Source organism: Xiphophorus maculatus, chromosome 9 (assembly GCF_002775205.1).
Source record: "Xiphophorus maculatus strain JP 163 A chromosome 9, X_maculatus-5.0-male, whole genome shotgun sequence".
Taxonomy (NCBI): domain Eukaryota; kingdom Metazoa; phylum Chordata; class Actinopteri; order Cyprinodontiformes; family Poeciliidae; genus Xiphophorus; species Xiphophorus maculatus.
In genome coordinates, this window is record NC_036451.1 from 24538473 (window position 1) to 24553191 (window position 14719).

At 40.2% G+C, this 14719-nt stretch overlaps 2 protein-coding genes across 3 annotated transcripts in view; one reads left to right on the forward strand and one right to left on the reverse strand.

The window, feature by feature from the left end:
• Positions 1-94: 94 nt before the first annotated feature.
• On the reverse strand, positions 95-7872 carry rp2 (RP2, ARL3 GTPase activating protein). The gene is made up of 5 exons (XM_005804420.2): positions 7581-7872; positions 5647-6315; positions 4644-4758; positions 1758-1843; positions 95-1644 (listed from the first exon to the last, which is right to left on the reverse strand). Exons 1-5 carry the CDS (start codon positions 7737-7739, stop codon positions 1561-1563), a joined length of 1113 nt encoding a protein of 370 aa, XP_005804477.1. The 5' UTR covers positions 7740-7872; the 3' UTR covers positions 95-1560.
• A 3495-nt stretch (positions 7873-11367) lies between these two features.
• slc9a7 (solute carrier family 9 member A7) overlaps positions 11368-14719 on the forward strand; it is a 36127-nt gene continuing 32775 nt past the window's right edge. Inside the window, exon 1 of one of the 2 annotated variants that reach the window (XM_023340225.1) lies at positions 11368-12365. In XM_023340225.1, the coding sequence (XP_023195993.1) occupies positions 12086-12365 (280 nt within the window). In that variant the 5' untranslated portion in view covers positions 11368-12085. The remainder of the gene's footprint in view (positions 12366-14719) is intronic. The other variant, XM_005804421.3, reaches the window with a different exon arrangement.

Consider the following 14719-nt stretch of genomic DNA (forward strand, 5'->3'; position numbering starts at 1 on the left):
GGCGCTTGCCGCTATGGATTACCGCAAACACTGAACCTTATTGGGAAAATATCCACTACAAGTAAATGACCGTCTAGAGTCTAGACAAAGAAAATAACATTTAATCTACGGACTTTAATATGAATCTGGCATTTCATAAAGGTCATAGTTACGCACTTAAAAATTCAGAAACAAAATACAAATGACATGCACTTTCTAGAAAATTTTTTTTTTAAATCAACGTACAGATACAAATAAATTGACAAATTTCACATGGCATGTTTTTATGGGTGTCCTTGGAAGTGACTGTAAAAACAGATAAGTCAGAAGTGATGTGGTTAAAATAAAAACAGGAACAGTATGGCATAGTAATGATTTATATGCCGTTCTTTTTTTTGTTGTCTTTATATCGCTCTGGGTGTAGTGAAGTCTGTAAACGAGGTCATCGGTTTATAATGAGACATATGATTCATGTAAGTGGAATACATGTGAATTACGGAGGATTTGTTTGTTTTTTTTCATCTAGCAAAAACTCCAACTAAACTCATCATCCAGAAGAGAGAGTAAACCAATTTAGTAGGACTAACAGTAAATAATTATTCAACAATAGTGAATCAACTAGTGTGCTTCCATTTTCAGTCTCTTTAAATTGACCTTTGGAGGCTTTGAACAAAAAAAAAGAAGATAAATTCACAAAGAGGAAGAAGAGCATTTCCCTTTTGAACAGCGTCTGTTTTTTCACATGTGTTATCAAGCTGAGTAACTATGCAAATTTTACTTTAGACATTCCGTTGTTCAGCTTTTAAAGGTGTGAAGAAGAAACTGAAGTTTTCTTTCAGTCATCTTACAAAATAACATTTTACAAAATATATATTCATATATAGGTGATGATTTTTTTTTTCTATACAAAAGAGGTTCAGTAATGCATATAAAAAATATATATATGTAAAAAAAAAACAAAAAACAAGTTGCCTACTTTAAAAAGCCAGCCTCTCTCCTGTGTTTATGTGTTGGCGAAAACAGATAACTTAAAATCAACTTTTCACAACCTGGTTTGGGCCTAAGAAGAAAGAGTAAAAACATGGTCATCACCTATACAGCACATTTCATATATACACATTTTGAACAGAGAAAAATCCAGTATTTAAACCACAAACACATAATTCTAAGAGAAACCATATGGTTGAACTCATGTTCCCCCCCCCCATTTGCTCTCCTTTATCCTAGAAATCAATAAAAAGTAAAATTTTAAATAATAAAAAAAAAAGCGCATTTATAGAAACAGCTACATTCACGAAAAATGAGAGCAGAGTTACAAAATACATTCACAGAAACATAAATAATCACAGCACTCTTAGGAACTAACATTTGAGTGGTTTGCAGCCTTTTCTTCCCTCGGCATTAAAAAACTAAAACAGAACAAAACAAAACCAAAAAAAGGGAACAACCTTTTCATGTGATTGTGGAAACTGACTCATTCGATCCAAGGCAACCTCAAACAGTCTGCAGATTTTTCCGTCTTCCATCCCGTAAAAAGGAATCTCAATCAGCTCAGGCAGCTTGTTTGGACGGCCGACTTATTTACAAACCCATCTGCATGTCGGCAAAGTTGAAGAAGCTGTCGACGTCTCGGGTTGACATATTTTTATTGTCTGAAACGAAAACCTGAAGGAAAAAAAAAGAAGAACACAAGTGAGCCTACGTGTGAGAGTGTTTAAAGAAAAAAAATGCTCCAAAAATAGAAAAAAAAAGGGGGGGAAAAAAGGAAAAATGCCAACCTTAGTGCCACTAAAAACCTCACTGGCGATGGTCTTGCATGCTTCCACTGCTCCATCACCGTTCAGCTCCAGGGCAGTGACCGGGCCTTGATTGGCGAGATAGAAAAATTCAGAGTCAGGACATCCACACTGCTGATCCCAGTGTCGGTACTCGGACCGATCCCAATCCCTTAAACATTCCGCTCACGTACAGTACAGAGCAAAAGTTTGGACACACCTTTTAATTCAATGAGTTTCCTTTATTTTCATGACTATTGACATTGTAGATTCACACTGAAGGCATCAAAACTATGAATAACACATGTGGAAATATGCACTAAACAAAAAAGTGTAAAACAACTGAAAATAGCCCTTATATTCTAGTTTCTTCAAAGTAGCAACCTTTTGCTGTGATTACTGCTTTGCACACACTCTGCATTTTCTTGATGAGCTTCAAGAGGTCGTCACCTGAAATGGTTTTCACTTCATAGGTGCTCTGTCAGGTTAATAAGTGGGATTTCTTGCCTTATAAATAGTCATGAAAATAAAGAAAACCCATTGAATTAGAAGGTGTGTCCAAACTTTTGGTCTGTACTGTGTGTCAACCAGGAAACAGCAAAGGGCTTTCCCATGGAGGCAGAGGTTTCATATTGAGGCTTCTGGCGGACTTATGCAACATTTATCACATCCAAACACACAAAACAAATGTATTCAAATGAGATTGTGACAGAAAGAAAAAAAACGTGTCAATCTTGAGGCCTGTGGCCCAAATCTGGCCCATAACAACATTTTTATGTGGTCCTCAAGACTCCAGAGAGTTTCATAAATAGAACTTAAAGGTGACAGTTGTGTGCTTAAATATTAATTCAGTAAAATCAAATCAGTTATATTTGTATAGTGCCAAACTATAATGTAGAAAGATGTTAAAATATAACTTCATTTCAGTACTCATCAAATGCAGAGATTATGACGGCATTAGGACTGTTGTAGATGAGAAAAAAGGGATACATTTCTGCCAAAAAAAAAACAACCTGTCTAATTTTTAGATTTATCTCAATTTTTTCTAAAAAGTAAAATAAAATCAAAAAAATCTGATAATCTCAAAATTTCTGACATTTTCTTACAAAATGTCAACTTCTGGAGTTTAGAAATGTTCATGTTTTTTCTAGAAAATCTCCTGAAATTCAGACAAAATGCTCTTTTATTGGCTTCTATCCACCATGGCCCTAGCACACCATTATAAGAGACAGCTATAATACCTAACAGTTTGTCAATAGATAGTTTTATCAGTACATTTCGGCACAGCCGTTAGGGACACTCATAATGAAATGAAAATGAGTTCGACACCCCTGACCTACAGTGTCTTGCAAAAGTATTCATCCCTACATTTTCTACTGTAATCTGCTTTAACTGGCTCTATTGAGACAGAAACACTACAAAGTACACATTAGTGTAAATGAAACAAAAACGTGTTTATATTTTGGTACTTTCATTCCAATTCCAGCTGCCAGTATTTTTAATAAACTACAGTGCTAAAGGTTTTACCTTCACACACACACACACACACACGCACACACACACACACACACACACACACACGCACGCACACACACACGCACACACACACACACACACACACACACACACACACACACGCACACACACACACACACACACACACACACACACACACACACACACACACACACACACACACACACACACACACACACACACACACACGAGACGTTGAGGGGTAATTGTAGTCTGAGCCCACTATTTGCAGCTATTAGAGCTTCAACTCTTCTAGGAAGGCTCTCCACGAGTGTGTTTATTGCATTTTTTAAATCAATGTTCCGGAAGCCCGTTTGTGTGATCGGACACTGATGTTGGACAAGAAGGCCTGGCTCACAGTCTTTTGCAGGCACCAACAGGTTCTCTCCCAGGATTGCCCTGCATTTAGCTTCATTCATTTCCCGACAACTCCGACCCGTTTCCCTGTGCCCTCGAAAAGCATCTGCAGAGCAGGATGCTGCCACCACCCAGTTTATTCAGATGGGTGTTATATTTAAGTGGAAAATCTCTCATCTGTTCTCCACACATAATGTTTTGCATACAGGACAGGAAGTTTAGTTTTTGTTTCGTTTGGCCAGTGGACAGTCTTCCATGTAACTGTGGGTTTCCAACATGACTGACGGCGAACGGGACTTCTCCACAGGTTTATCTTACCAAGAATGATTAGGATGTATTCTTCTCATTTTCAGATGATGGGTATGAAACCAAAAAAAGAGATATTGATGTTGGTGTTTTTAAAGTAACAAAATGTGGAAAAGCTCAAGGGGCATGCCTACTTTTTTTTTTTACCCCTCCAGGGTCTTTTGTGGCTCTAGTGTCCCTTATATGATAGTAGGCTGACAGGAAACGGGGAAGGAGAGGGGGGAAGACATGTGGCAAATGTCGTCGGGTCCGGGAGTCGAACCTGCGACGGCCGCGTCGAGGACTCAAGGCCTCCAAATACGGGTCGCGCTAACCGCTACGCCACCACGGCACGCCCAGGCATGCCTACTTTTGCAGGGTTACTGTATTTTTATTCTTCCCCTGTCCGTAATCACATGAGAAAATGAAATAAAGTTACGTTTCTGTTTATATTTGAAGGGATCGGAACAACACAGAACAGGAATCCAAAGAATTTCAGACATGCCCTGTTGTGTTTCACATGGATCTGCTGTACAATGCAGGGCGCGCACACACACACACACGCGCGCACACCCCTTCTATGATTACAACAGGCGGTACAAATGCACTAAATAGCTGCTAGAATTATGAAACAACTTCCTCAATTGACGGGGAGATATTAAACTGAATTACAGTGAAGTTGAGGAATTAGATGAAGTAAAATGAACGTACCTTTGTTGATCCACTCCACAAGGTCGTCTGCGTTGTTCTGGAACACACGCTTTGCATCCTCAGGCTTCATGGAGACCTCCTTAGTCTGGATCAGCACAAATCCTTTAGAAGTGGCCTGTGCAAGAAGAGGAAAGAAGTGAGTCCACGCTGGCTAAAAGTGAATCATGGAGCCTTTAAAAGATTCCTCATTGAAAGATGTGCCTGGCTGGAAGAAGTTTTATCCTTCCTCAGGAATCAGGACTCATGCTTGTGCGGCGATGAACTTTCTTTTTAAGTGACACCAAACATCTCTGGAATGTTTACACAGACAGACTGCCACTGTAGCCTGGTGGCTGGCATTTGTACAAAAAAACCAACAAAAAAACACTTCCATGGAGACATTTTGCATTTAAGATGAAAAACCTTCTTTGTCTGTAAATATGTTTTGCACAAAATTCCTCACCTGGTTCAAAGTCTGTAAAAATAAAAAATCTCCTATTAAGGATCTTTTGCTATCCATTTATTAATCCAAAAAACAGATTATCATGCATCCTTTGCTACAAATGATCAAGCGCACACTAAAAGAATCCCATTGTTCTGCATTTTAGGCAATAACATTTTTACTCTTTTATTCAAAAAGTAATTTAATTATTTGCTTACTGGTATCTTTTAATGTATTTTACCACTGTGTAGCAAAGGCGCAAGCAGTTAAATGAAAAAGCTGCAGAATTTGCCAATTTGTTTCATCAGATTAATTGTCAGAATAATAGATAGAATCAAGCATTTCTGTATGTCTCAGTCAGGACCATTTGAACAAGCAGGTCCTTCTGTTTTATGCGTATCTAGGCTGTGTTAGTAATAGGAACAATGATTAATTCATTTAAAAAAAGAAGCATCTGACATAAGCTTTGACAACATTAGCACCACCCTTTCACCCATTACCCACAAAGACTTCCTCTTTCTACACACTTTCCAAAACCACAGGGTTCGAACAAAAAGCGCCTCCTCTCCCACCGACACTCACCTCATCGATCAGTTTCCGGGCATTCGCAGTGGTGTAGTCCCCGGCAAAGAAAACGAAGAGGCAGGACTCCTCGCTGTCTTTCCGCCTGCCTCCCTTCGTTAAAGGCACGATGCTCCGGGCGGCCTCGGTGGAGATCCGGACGGACTTGAAATCGGACTCCGGGTCGGGCGCCAGCACGAAGTCCGCCACCTTTGCGTCTTCCGGCAGCAGGCTCCAGTTGTTCTCCCCCGACACGGGCGTGAAGTCGTGGATGTTGCTCCAGTTGTTGTTGAAAATGCTCAGCCCGGCGTCCTTGAAGTGGAAGGCCAGCTCCGGGTAGTAGTACTGGAAGCAGCCGAACTTCATTCCCGTGGAGGACTCGATGATGGGCTGGGTGGCGCAGCACAGGAACACGTCCATCTTTTTACAGTCCCTCGCGCGAAACTGCTGGCAGGCCACCACGCACTTGATGTCTTTGCAGTCCCTGAAGAACACGCTGCCCTTCACGGGCCCGAAGACGATGCGGCAGTTGACGCAGTCGTCAATGTTGATGGTCGCCGAGTGGTCCAAGACGAAGATGTTGCAGTTCTCGCAGTCTTGGATGACGAACGGCTTGCCGTTCAGCGTCCCAGGCAGCCGGCCCACAGTGACGTCTTTGAGTCCAGTCAGAGTGTAATCCTTGGGGTCAACCTGTGCAGAAACACCTGTGCTCAAACAATATCTTTGGAATAAAATATTTAAATACACGCCAAACATGGAGAAGCAGCATTCAGCTTCTATGGACCACAAATCCCACGTGTTTAGAGTTTTCCTTGACTCACTGGAACATTGACCAACCCTCCCCTACAGTACCCCACTCTGCTCCTATAGACTAGCTAGCAGTAATTAGCAAATCCTGGTGGAACTGCACTTCTGCTGAGCTCATTATATGAGCTACTTTTCAGTGCAACACTAGTAAACACATTGTAAAAGAGTTAATGGAGGAGTCAAAATTCTTAAGCCATTTTTGATATATAAAAAGTATTTTTTATAACAGCTGGAGTTAACATAGTTACTTGATTGTGCTACAAAATGACGCCACGTGCCAGAAAAATGAATAATGTTGCCCCTCTAAGTAGCCTGCAGCACAACTTTGATCATAATCACAGTTAAATTTGGAGTCCATGTCACCCACATCTTCTTGATATGACTAAAACGTAAACTGTGATAGAGAAAAACATTTATTTTAAAATAAAACTCTTGAAATGTCTTCACGCCATTTAATTTTTTGTAACCAAAAATAAATAGTATTTTAGCATCCTGTTCATGCGATTCCACGTAATGACCTGAAAGGTGTCTCAGTATGCTCTTTTAGGCCTAAATCATAATGCAGCTGGTGGTGTGACCTTTTTATTACACGGTCAACAAGCAGCGATTGTAAAGGGAAGTTCATCTACTGCCAAGCCTCTGAGGTCTCAACAAGGCAACATAAGGCTGGGTTCTGTTGTGTAGGACTGTAATCCCATAATGAGATCAGGCTGGCGACATGGGAGCATTTAGAGAGAGGTGGGCGACATCTTGAACATTCAAAATAAAAAAAAGTGACAAATTTAGGAGACCTGATCTGCCGTCTTTAATCGCACGACCTGGATGTTCATTTGTTTTATGCGATTCATTACTAAAAGCCATCATTGTCACAACATTTTTAGCTCAGAGTAACAATTTGTACTGCATTTGTGCTCTTCAAATTTTTACACCAACCCAAAAATCTAACTTTTCCCCCCCATGTCTATAGTAAATGTGTAGCTAGCTGCACCATTAACAAACAATAACTACCTGGAAGTTGACGCAACACACCAGACAAGCAACGGCGGGACGTCAAGATTATTTATACATACCTACCTACTTTACATTGCGTTTGTGTAATGCTACCAAGTTGCTATTCTACTTGGATTTGTACCGTCCAGTCGCCTCACCTTTTCCCTCTTGTCCCAGCTGTACTGCTTCGGAGCCTCGTCGGTGTTGTTGCCAAGGGGAACCGAGTTACCTGCAGTATCAGCACTCGTCGTTGTCGGCGTGAGGTTCTCCTTCTCCGCCGACTTTCTTTTGGATTTCTTCGAGAAGAAGCATCCCATGTTGCCTTTTCAGCAGCGACCAGCTATCACGGTCACCTCAGCCTGGAAGAGAAACCCACGACGAAATGTGAGGCGCGACCGTACCTACGTGAGCTACAGTTGACAGGTTTTTTTTTCCCTTTTTTTTTTTTTAGCTTCCTGTTTCGCAGCTTCGTTTTCCAACCAATAGACACACGTGGTGGTACTTGTAACAGCCAATGACTGAACCCAACAGCGTGACGTATGTACGTAGGTGTGGCGAACAGCCGTGAAACATTCACGCACTAGAACTACAAATACGATTTCCGCAAGAACAGCGTATCTGAGTTTCCACTTGAAACGTCGTATGTGTAAGGTGGGAATACACTCGTAATGCGTATTAAAAGTAAGCCATAATTTTATGCCCAAACACTGCATATTTTATTGACAAAAACGATGCAGTTTATCAGATTATGAAACATGCGTTTCCTTTTACTCTATTTCTTTTACTCTTGCTTTTGGAAAATGCAGTTTTAAGCCGCATGCTACGTTTTGTTTTCGAATGCATCATTTGCAGGGAGTAGAAAATGAAACAAATCGAAGCAAACCCAAACAGATGTTATTTTAACTGACTACCCTGAACGCATCACCAGTTCCACACCAGACACTCCCCTTCCAGTGCTTCCTTTGCTTAAAACACATTAAACCGTACCAGAAACATAAATAATAAAAAAGATCAGATGACTAAAGAACGCTCAGTTTAGCTCTAATGTGCTGATAGTCGAAATGATGTATTCGCTCATAGCTGTTTGGCGTTTTTATACATGCTGACCTGGTTCTTATGAGGATGTTCTGAAACTGGATTTAAATATACACATGTACAACAAACCCCAAACACCACGTAACCATCTGACAACCACATGTCAGATTAGCGTCCTACTTTAACTGCTAGGCTATTCTAGTAATAGGTAATCCCTATCACAACTATCTTCATCCTGTCTTTTCAGTACTTTCTCTCTTTTCCCTCCTACAGCCACAACGACATATGCACAATTGAAACACAAAATGGGCACCATTGCAATACTCTCCAGCTTTGTTCCAGTCATGTGGAGATGATTTAAAAATAACTAAAGAAATAAATACAACCCAGTGACAGGCCATCTGTAAATGAATCACAGCTTTCAAGGTTGCAGCTTGAGGTCCCATGAACATGAATCAGACTGCATTCCTCACAGCAGCTGTTTTTGATGGTCAGGGATGATGAATGCTACTATGAAACATGCCTTGCTCATATCGCAGTGACTGACTCAAGTCCAAATTCATACAATCAAGATTTGGGTTTAGAGTCTGCATCTTCTCGACATCACACGTGGGTAATCCAGAGTGAAGAGCGTGATGCAAGAAACATGAAGATAGAAACATTTGGGATGGATTACCCTGTAACTCTGAATTCCCCGCCCTTTGCACACGTGCTCTACGAGGGGCCTATTTCTCTTATCGACTCGCTGATTAAATACAAACATATTGAAGTGTAAGGTGTTTTGCAAAAGAATTCACACCCTTTTGTCTGTTTCACATTTTCCTTGCAACCACAAACATCAAGGCATCTTAGTTGAGATTTTAAGTGGCAGACCAAAACAACATTAGTGCATAACAGATAAGTGGAAGACAATTTCACAATATTGCGCAAAAGTCTAATAGTTTTGCAGGTCTAAAGTAGAGAATGAAATTTCTGCCCACTTTTCTTAGCAAGGTATAATATAAGTCACACTGGATACGTCTGGACTTTAACTAGGCCCTGCTATCTCATATGTATATGCTTTAGGTTGTTCTCCCACTGGAAGGGGAACCTCTGCCTCATTCTGACGCCTCTTAAAGTTTTTCTTCTGATCTATATTTAGCTACACACACTTGCAAATTATGCACTACTTTGTGTTGGTTTGTCATATAAAATTCCAATATAAGATCTTTTGGTTTTAGAAGCATATCTGCTTTAACGGGAATATAAATGAAGGAAACTGACTTGATTTTTTTTTTAATGACCACTAGGGTTCAGTGCAACAACACCAACTTGAAGCCTTAACTAGCCCTGAAGCCTCACTCTAGCTCTGACTCAACAGCCACATTTTCCCATATGTTAACACCCCTTCTCTGTTTGAAAAGATCAGCAACTGCATAAGATCCAAGTGGTGCAACTAAAACGGCGCTTCTGCTGTACATTCACCAGATGCCACTCCAACTTTTCCACCACTAGTGACAAGTTTTTACTTTCTTTTTGCTAAATGAAGCCCTGTCCTGCTCGTCTATCTCATTTGTAGATTTTTACATGAAGTGGAACAAGTAAGTCAGGTCACACCTGACGTGGGAATGTGCCTCCACACGAATCCAAAATGACCACTCGTGAACTGTGTTCAGTTTCCTGCTTCGAGCACTAATAAGCTTGCAGTTTGCTTGATTTCTGTGTGAGTGACCAAATATTAAAGAGTGTGAAACATAAAATAATGTAGGTGATGCTTAAACTCTGATCTCTAACCACCTGGATCAACATTGAAGGGATCAAGAACAAGATGTGTCCAGTGGAAATTAAAATATATATTTAAAAAATAGCAAACAAAAAAACACCCATCTAAACTGTTTGCTCTGACACCGGGTCTTCACAGTCCGCACACTACTGTATATTGTCCAAAAAATAAAAAGATGCTTACAATTACACACATGAGCTTGAACGATATTCCATTCTTAACACAAAAGTTAACATTTTTTTGGGAACTCTTTTTTTTTTTCTACAAGTTTTATGAGGCGATTTGGATTTTTTTCCCAGTCAAATATTTGTGAGATCAGGGACTGATGTTGGACGACAGAGCTTGGCTCTAATTAATCCCAAATGTGCTTTAATACTGTGGTTCTCAACCTTTTATCAGTGATGTTGTGTCTTTAAATTGATTTTTTTTCCCCCCACCCCAGTACCGCCCAACACACCAAGCACACAGAGCTATGATTCACTTATTCAACTTTCAAACGGATAATTAATAATTATCAACCCAAGCACCAATGCTTGGAATCATAAACAAAATCTACAGACTGTAAAATTAAGTTTATGGTCTTATTTTATAGAGCGATTTAAAATATAATGATTTTATGGACATTTTTCAGGTTATTTTTCAACAAAATTCAAAATATAGCAATCACCCTATGAAATCATTTAAGTTCCTTCAGTGAGGGTTTAATAAACCTGTTCACTGATAAGAGTCATAAGCACTCCGAAAGGAAAGCAAATGTAGCCAAAAACTGAGGAAAATAAACTGAAGGAATCAGGTTGAAATTCAAATTCTTCATTTTAAGTCAGCAGTGTATTTTTATTAAATTTTTTATAGCAACCAGTCGTGTTTTTTTTTTTGTATAGTGGTGCCCTGTGTGATATGGCTCTTCACACAAGACACCACTTTTCAAATAGCTTTTTTCAGTTTTTAAGGACACTTAAAAGCATTCGAGCAACTGTAGTTCAAAATCTAAAATACCAAGACCAATCAAATCTGAACTGAATTACACTACGATCATAAACTCTGTAAAAAAAAAAAAGAAGAAAGTCTGCAAAGTTTTTATTCTTTTTATGAATATGCAAAAAGTAACCGTTTTTGGCATTCAGACGAACAGCAATATGGAAACTGGTCAAACTTGGACTAAAAGACAAAATTAAGAGATTATAGGGGGAAAAACACAGCTTGAATTTGTAATAAAATAAAATAAAATAAATAAATAAATAAACCTTATATTCTTAACACTGAAATATTCTCAGCAGGGGCCGGTGTCTCTCGATACTCCACATGCACCATCAGGTGCAGAAGGAGGAGCTTTGCCCGGGGCAGCATTCATGCAAGAACCGCCACTGTTGGTTTTCAAGTCCATTTCTCCTCCCAATGCGTTTCGATCTGCTGCCATCATAACTACTACAGACTAATGCAGCGCATTTGAAAGCCACTCCCCCTTTTTCTCCCAACATCTCCCTCTCCAGACCAGATCATCCCAAACGGGATATCGGATTCCTACTTCTCGTTTTTGTCCAGCGGCGGCTCAGATTTCCTGTTTTCGAGAGGAGTGACCTCCGAATTGCACAATCGTCAAAATCTCGGAGCAGTGACTCAGTAGCTTGCAGTTCGGTTCGGGTGTGCAGGTGGGCTCCTCCTCCACAGTGAGAGCGGAGCTTTTCGTTGCATTGCGCGGTGTGCCTTTAAAAGGTTGCATTTTTCGGTCTGTGTCTCCACTCGGCTTGTCAAACCCACTCGGCTCAGCTGTGTGTGTGTGTGCGCGCGCGCGCGCGCTGTTCTTCCTGCTGTGACATGGCACAGAGGCTGCGTGTACCGTCAGCAGCAGCAACAGCATCCTAAACCATGGACGCTCTCGGGAACGCAGCCAGCGCGGCTCGGGGAACCAGGGCGATGCTGCTGCTGGCCTGGACCTTACTGAACGCGGTGTCGGGACTGAAGGCGGAGGACGGCGGTATGGTGGAGGAACTTGTAACTGAGAAGGAGGCAGAGGAAAGTCACCGACAGGACAGCGTCAATTTGCTGACATTCATTTCGCTGCTGACTCTCACCATTCTCACTATATGGCTCTTCAAGCACAGGCGGGTTCGCTTTCTTCACGAGACCGGGCTGGCAATGATTTACGGTGAGCTTGTTTTCAGGCGCGCATGACGCTGGTTCTCCTCTTGCATCTACACCACCACCACCACCACCTTCCCGCAGGCTTTACATGATTCAGTCTCTTCTCTGCCCCCACTCACGCGCTCGCATAGCCTCTAATTGGTTGGGCTCGTGCTAATTTCTAGAAGGTGCTTTCAGCGGCTCATCCCCTCACTTCTAGACAGAACTCAATGGTTTCACCAGGGCCGGATTTAGGGGGATACGGGCCCCTGGGCTAGAGCGAGTTTGCATGCCCTGCCCACACAAGTTTCCTTCAGGCATTCGACTCAGGTTGATAGTCAGGTTTGTTTAGTTTCGTTTATGCCTTATCTGCTTAGTAATTGTTTCTCTGAAATGGTGTTAATGCTTGTAATTTCTAAAAATGTTTCTCATACATGCTGCATGCGGTGTTGGGATGCGGTGAATGCAACGCGTGCACACTCGAAGGGAAAGAAGGCAGTCAAAGCTTGAGGTCAAGGGTTATGTTAGAGGCGTGACTTTGACCATTTAGTGAATAGTCATGAACTTTTTTTTAATTTTTTTTTATTGGACAGATACAATAAACATCATCATTTCAAAACAATCCGATGCCCAGACCTGATGCAATAAACAATAAATCAATTAATTGCATGATAAATTAAGACAAACTCAATCATTTCCATTTGCAGAATTTTTTAGTTTTTCCCTTTTTTTTCTCTCTTCCCACCAAAAACTGGATGACAAAAGTCTTCAGTTTGGTGCTCTGGTGTCAACTACCCCTTTTTTGAAGAATAATTTTGTTCACAGAGATCTTGTAATTCATTTTATTTGCTCTCTGCTATTTTTATTTTAGATATCGAGTCTTCCAATGTTAAATATTGTTAGAGTTCATAGTTTATTGATCTTTCAGAATGAGTTGCTGCATTATTATGCCATTACCATTATATTACTAGAAAATGGTCTCCAAAGGAACAATATTATCATTTATCGCGATAACTTCTGGGACAATTTATCGTTCAGAAAAATGTGTTATCGTGACAGGCCTACTATAAACCTTGAATGACCCTTAACAGTTCATTTAAATGGAAAATGAAGAATAACAGGTATAACCAAGAATGATCAGAAAGAAACATAAAACAATGTCTTCAAAACAACTTGACCAAAATTACAATATTTAAAACACGTGTCAAACTCAAGGCCCGGGGGCCAAATATGGCCCACAGTAGCTTTTTATGTGGCCCTCTAGACTTAAGATTACATCAATAAGTCCCTCAAGTTTTTTAACAAATTTGCAAAACTCACTCAAAAGTTCACACAAAATTCACACAAAATCTACAGATTCCCACACTTTTTTCTGATTTTTAACACAGATTTTTCTTCAAATTCGTGTTAAAATTTGAAGAAATTTTAACACACCGATGTCGAATGTTCTTAAAGAACGGCCCTTTAAGAACATTCATATTTTTGATGTGGCCCAAAATGAAAATGAGTTTGACACTCCTGATCTAAAATGAGTACAGTTCAGGTTCATCTCTCTATCTCATAGAGCATGGAATTGAACATTTTCAACATCAATTATGTTCTTTTAAAAACCAGATTTTAATGAGTTTCAGAGCTTATAACTCTTCACAGGAATGTCCGTCTGTCCAAAGGTTTTCCTCCTAGATGGTGTTTTACAGTCATGATTTGTGCTGCTCTAGTCGATGTCATGCTGTTCTCTCTCAACAAATGGACGCAGCATCTCAGGTAGCTAGCTAGCAGTCGTATCGCTTGTAGTTTTAAAATTTCTTTAACCTGGTATAAGGGCGATTTTAAATCCTAACTTCTGCAGTGTAGATGCACATTTCCCACTGATGTAGCTCTTGTACATCCTGACTTGTGCGACAGTTCTGGAGCCTCCCGTGTTGTTTGAGGAAGCTGACCATTCACTTGGTCCGTTTGTGCCTTGACGCTGCTCTGAATTAGATTACGGAGACCTGTGTTTTTGTCTCATGTTACATCCATTACTATGAAAGGAAATGCACCAAATGCACTTAGTGAGTGTAAAACCAGCCTTAAATGGATTCTAATCAAATGTACTCTTCAAAGCAATCTGTCAAAAGTTTTGTGTACCAAATACTAAATGCAAGTTTATTGTGGAGAAATTCAGGCGTACCGGCAGCAAAGTGACAAGCAGCTCGAAGCATGTAGATCCACATGAAGATAAAAATATAAAAACAGAAAGCAAGAATAGCACCTGATTTAGTAAAGCCAAACTAAAAGCATAAAAATACTATAATGTTGTTTTTATTTATTTTTTAAAACGTGTGCAACTGAGTAGAATCGTTTAAAAAATGTCCAAAATGTTTATGCATATTTGTT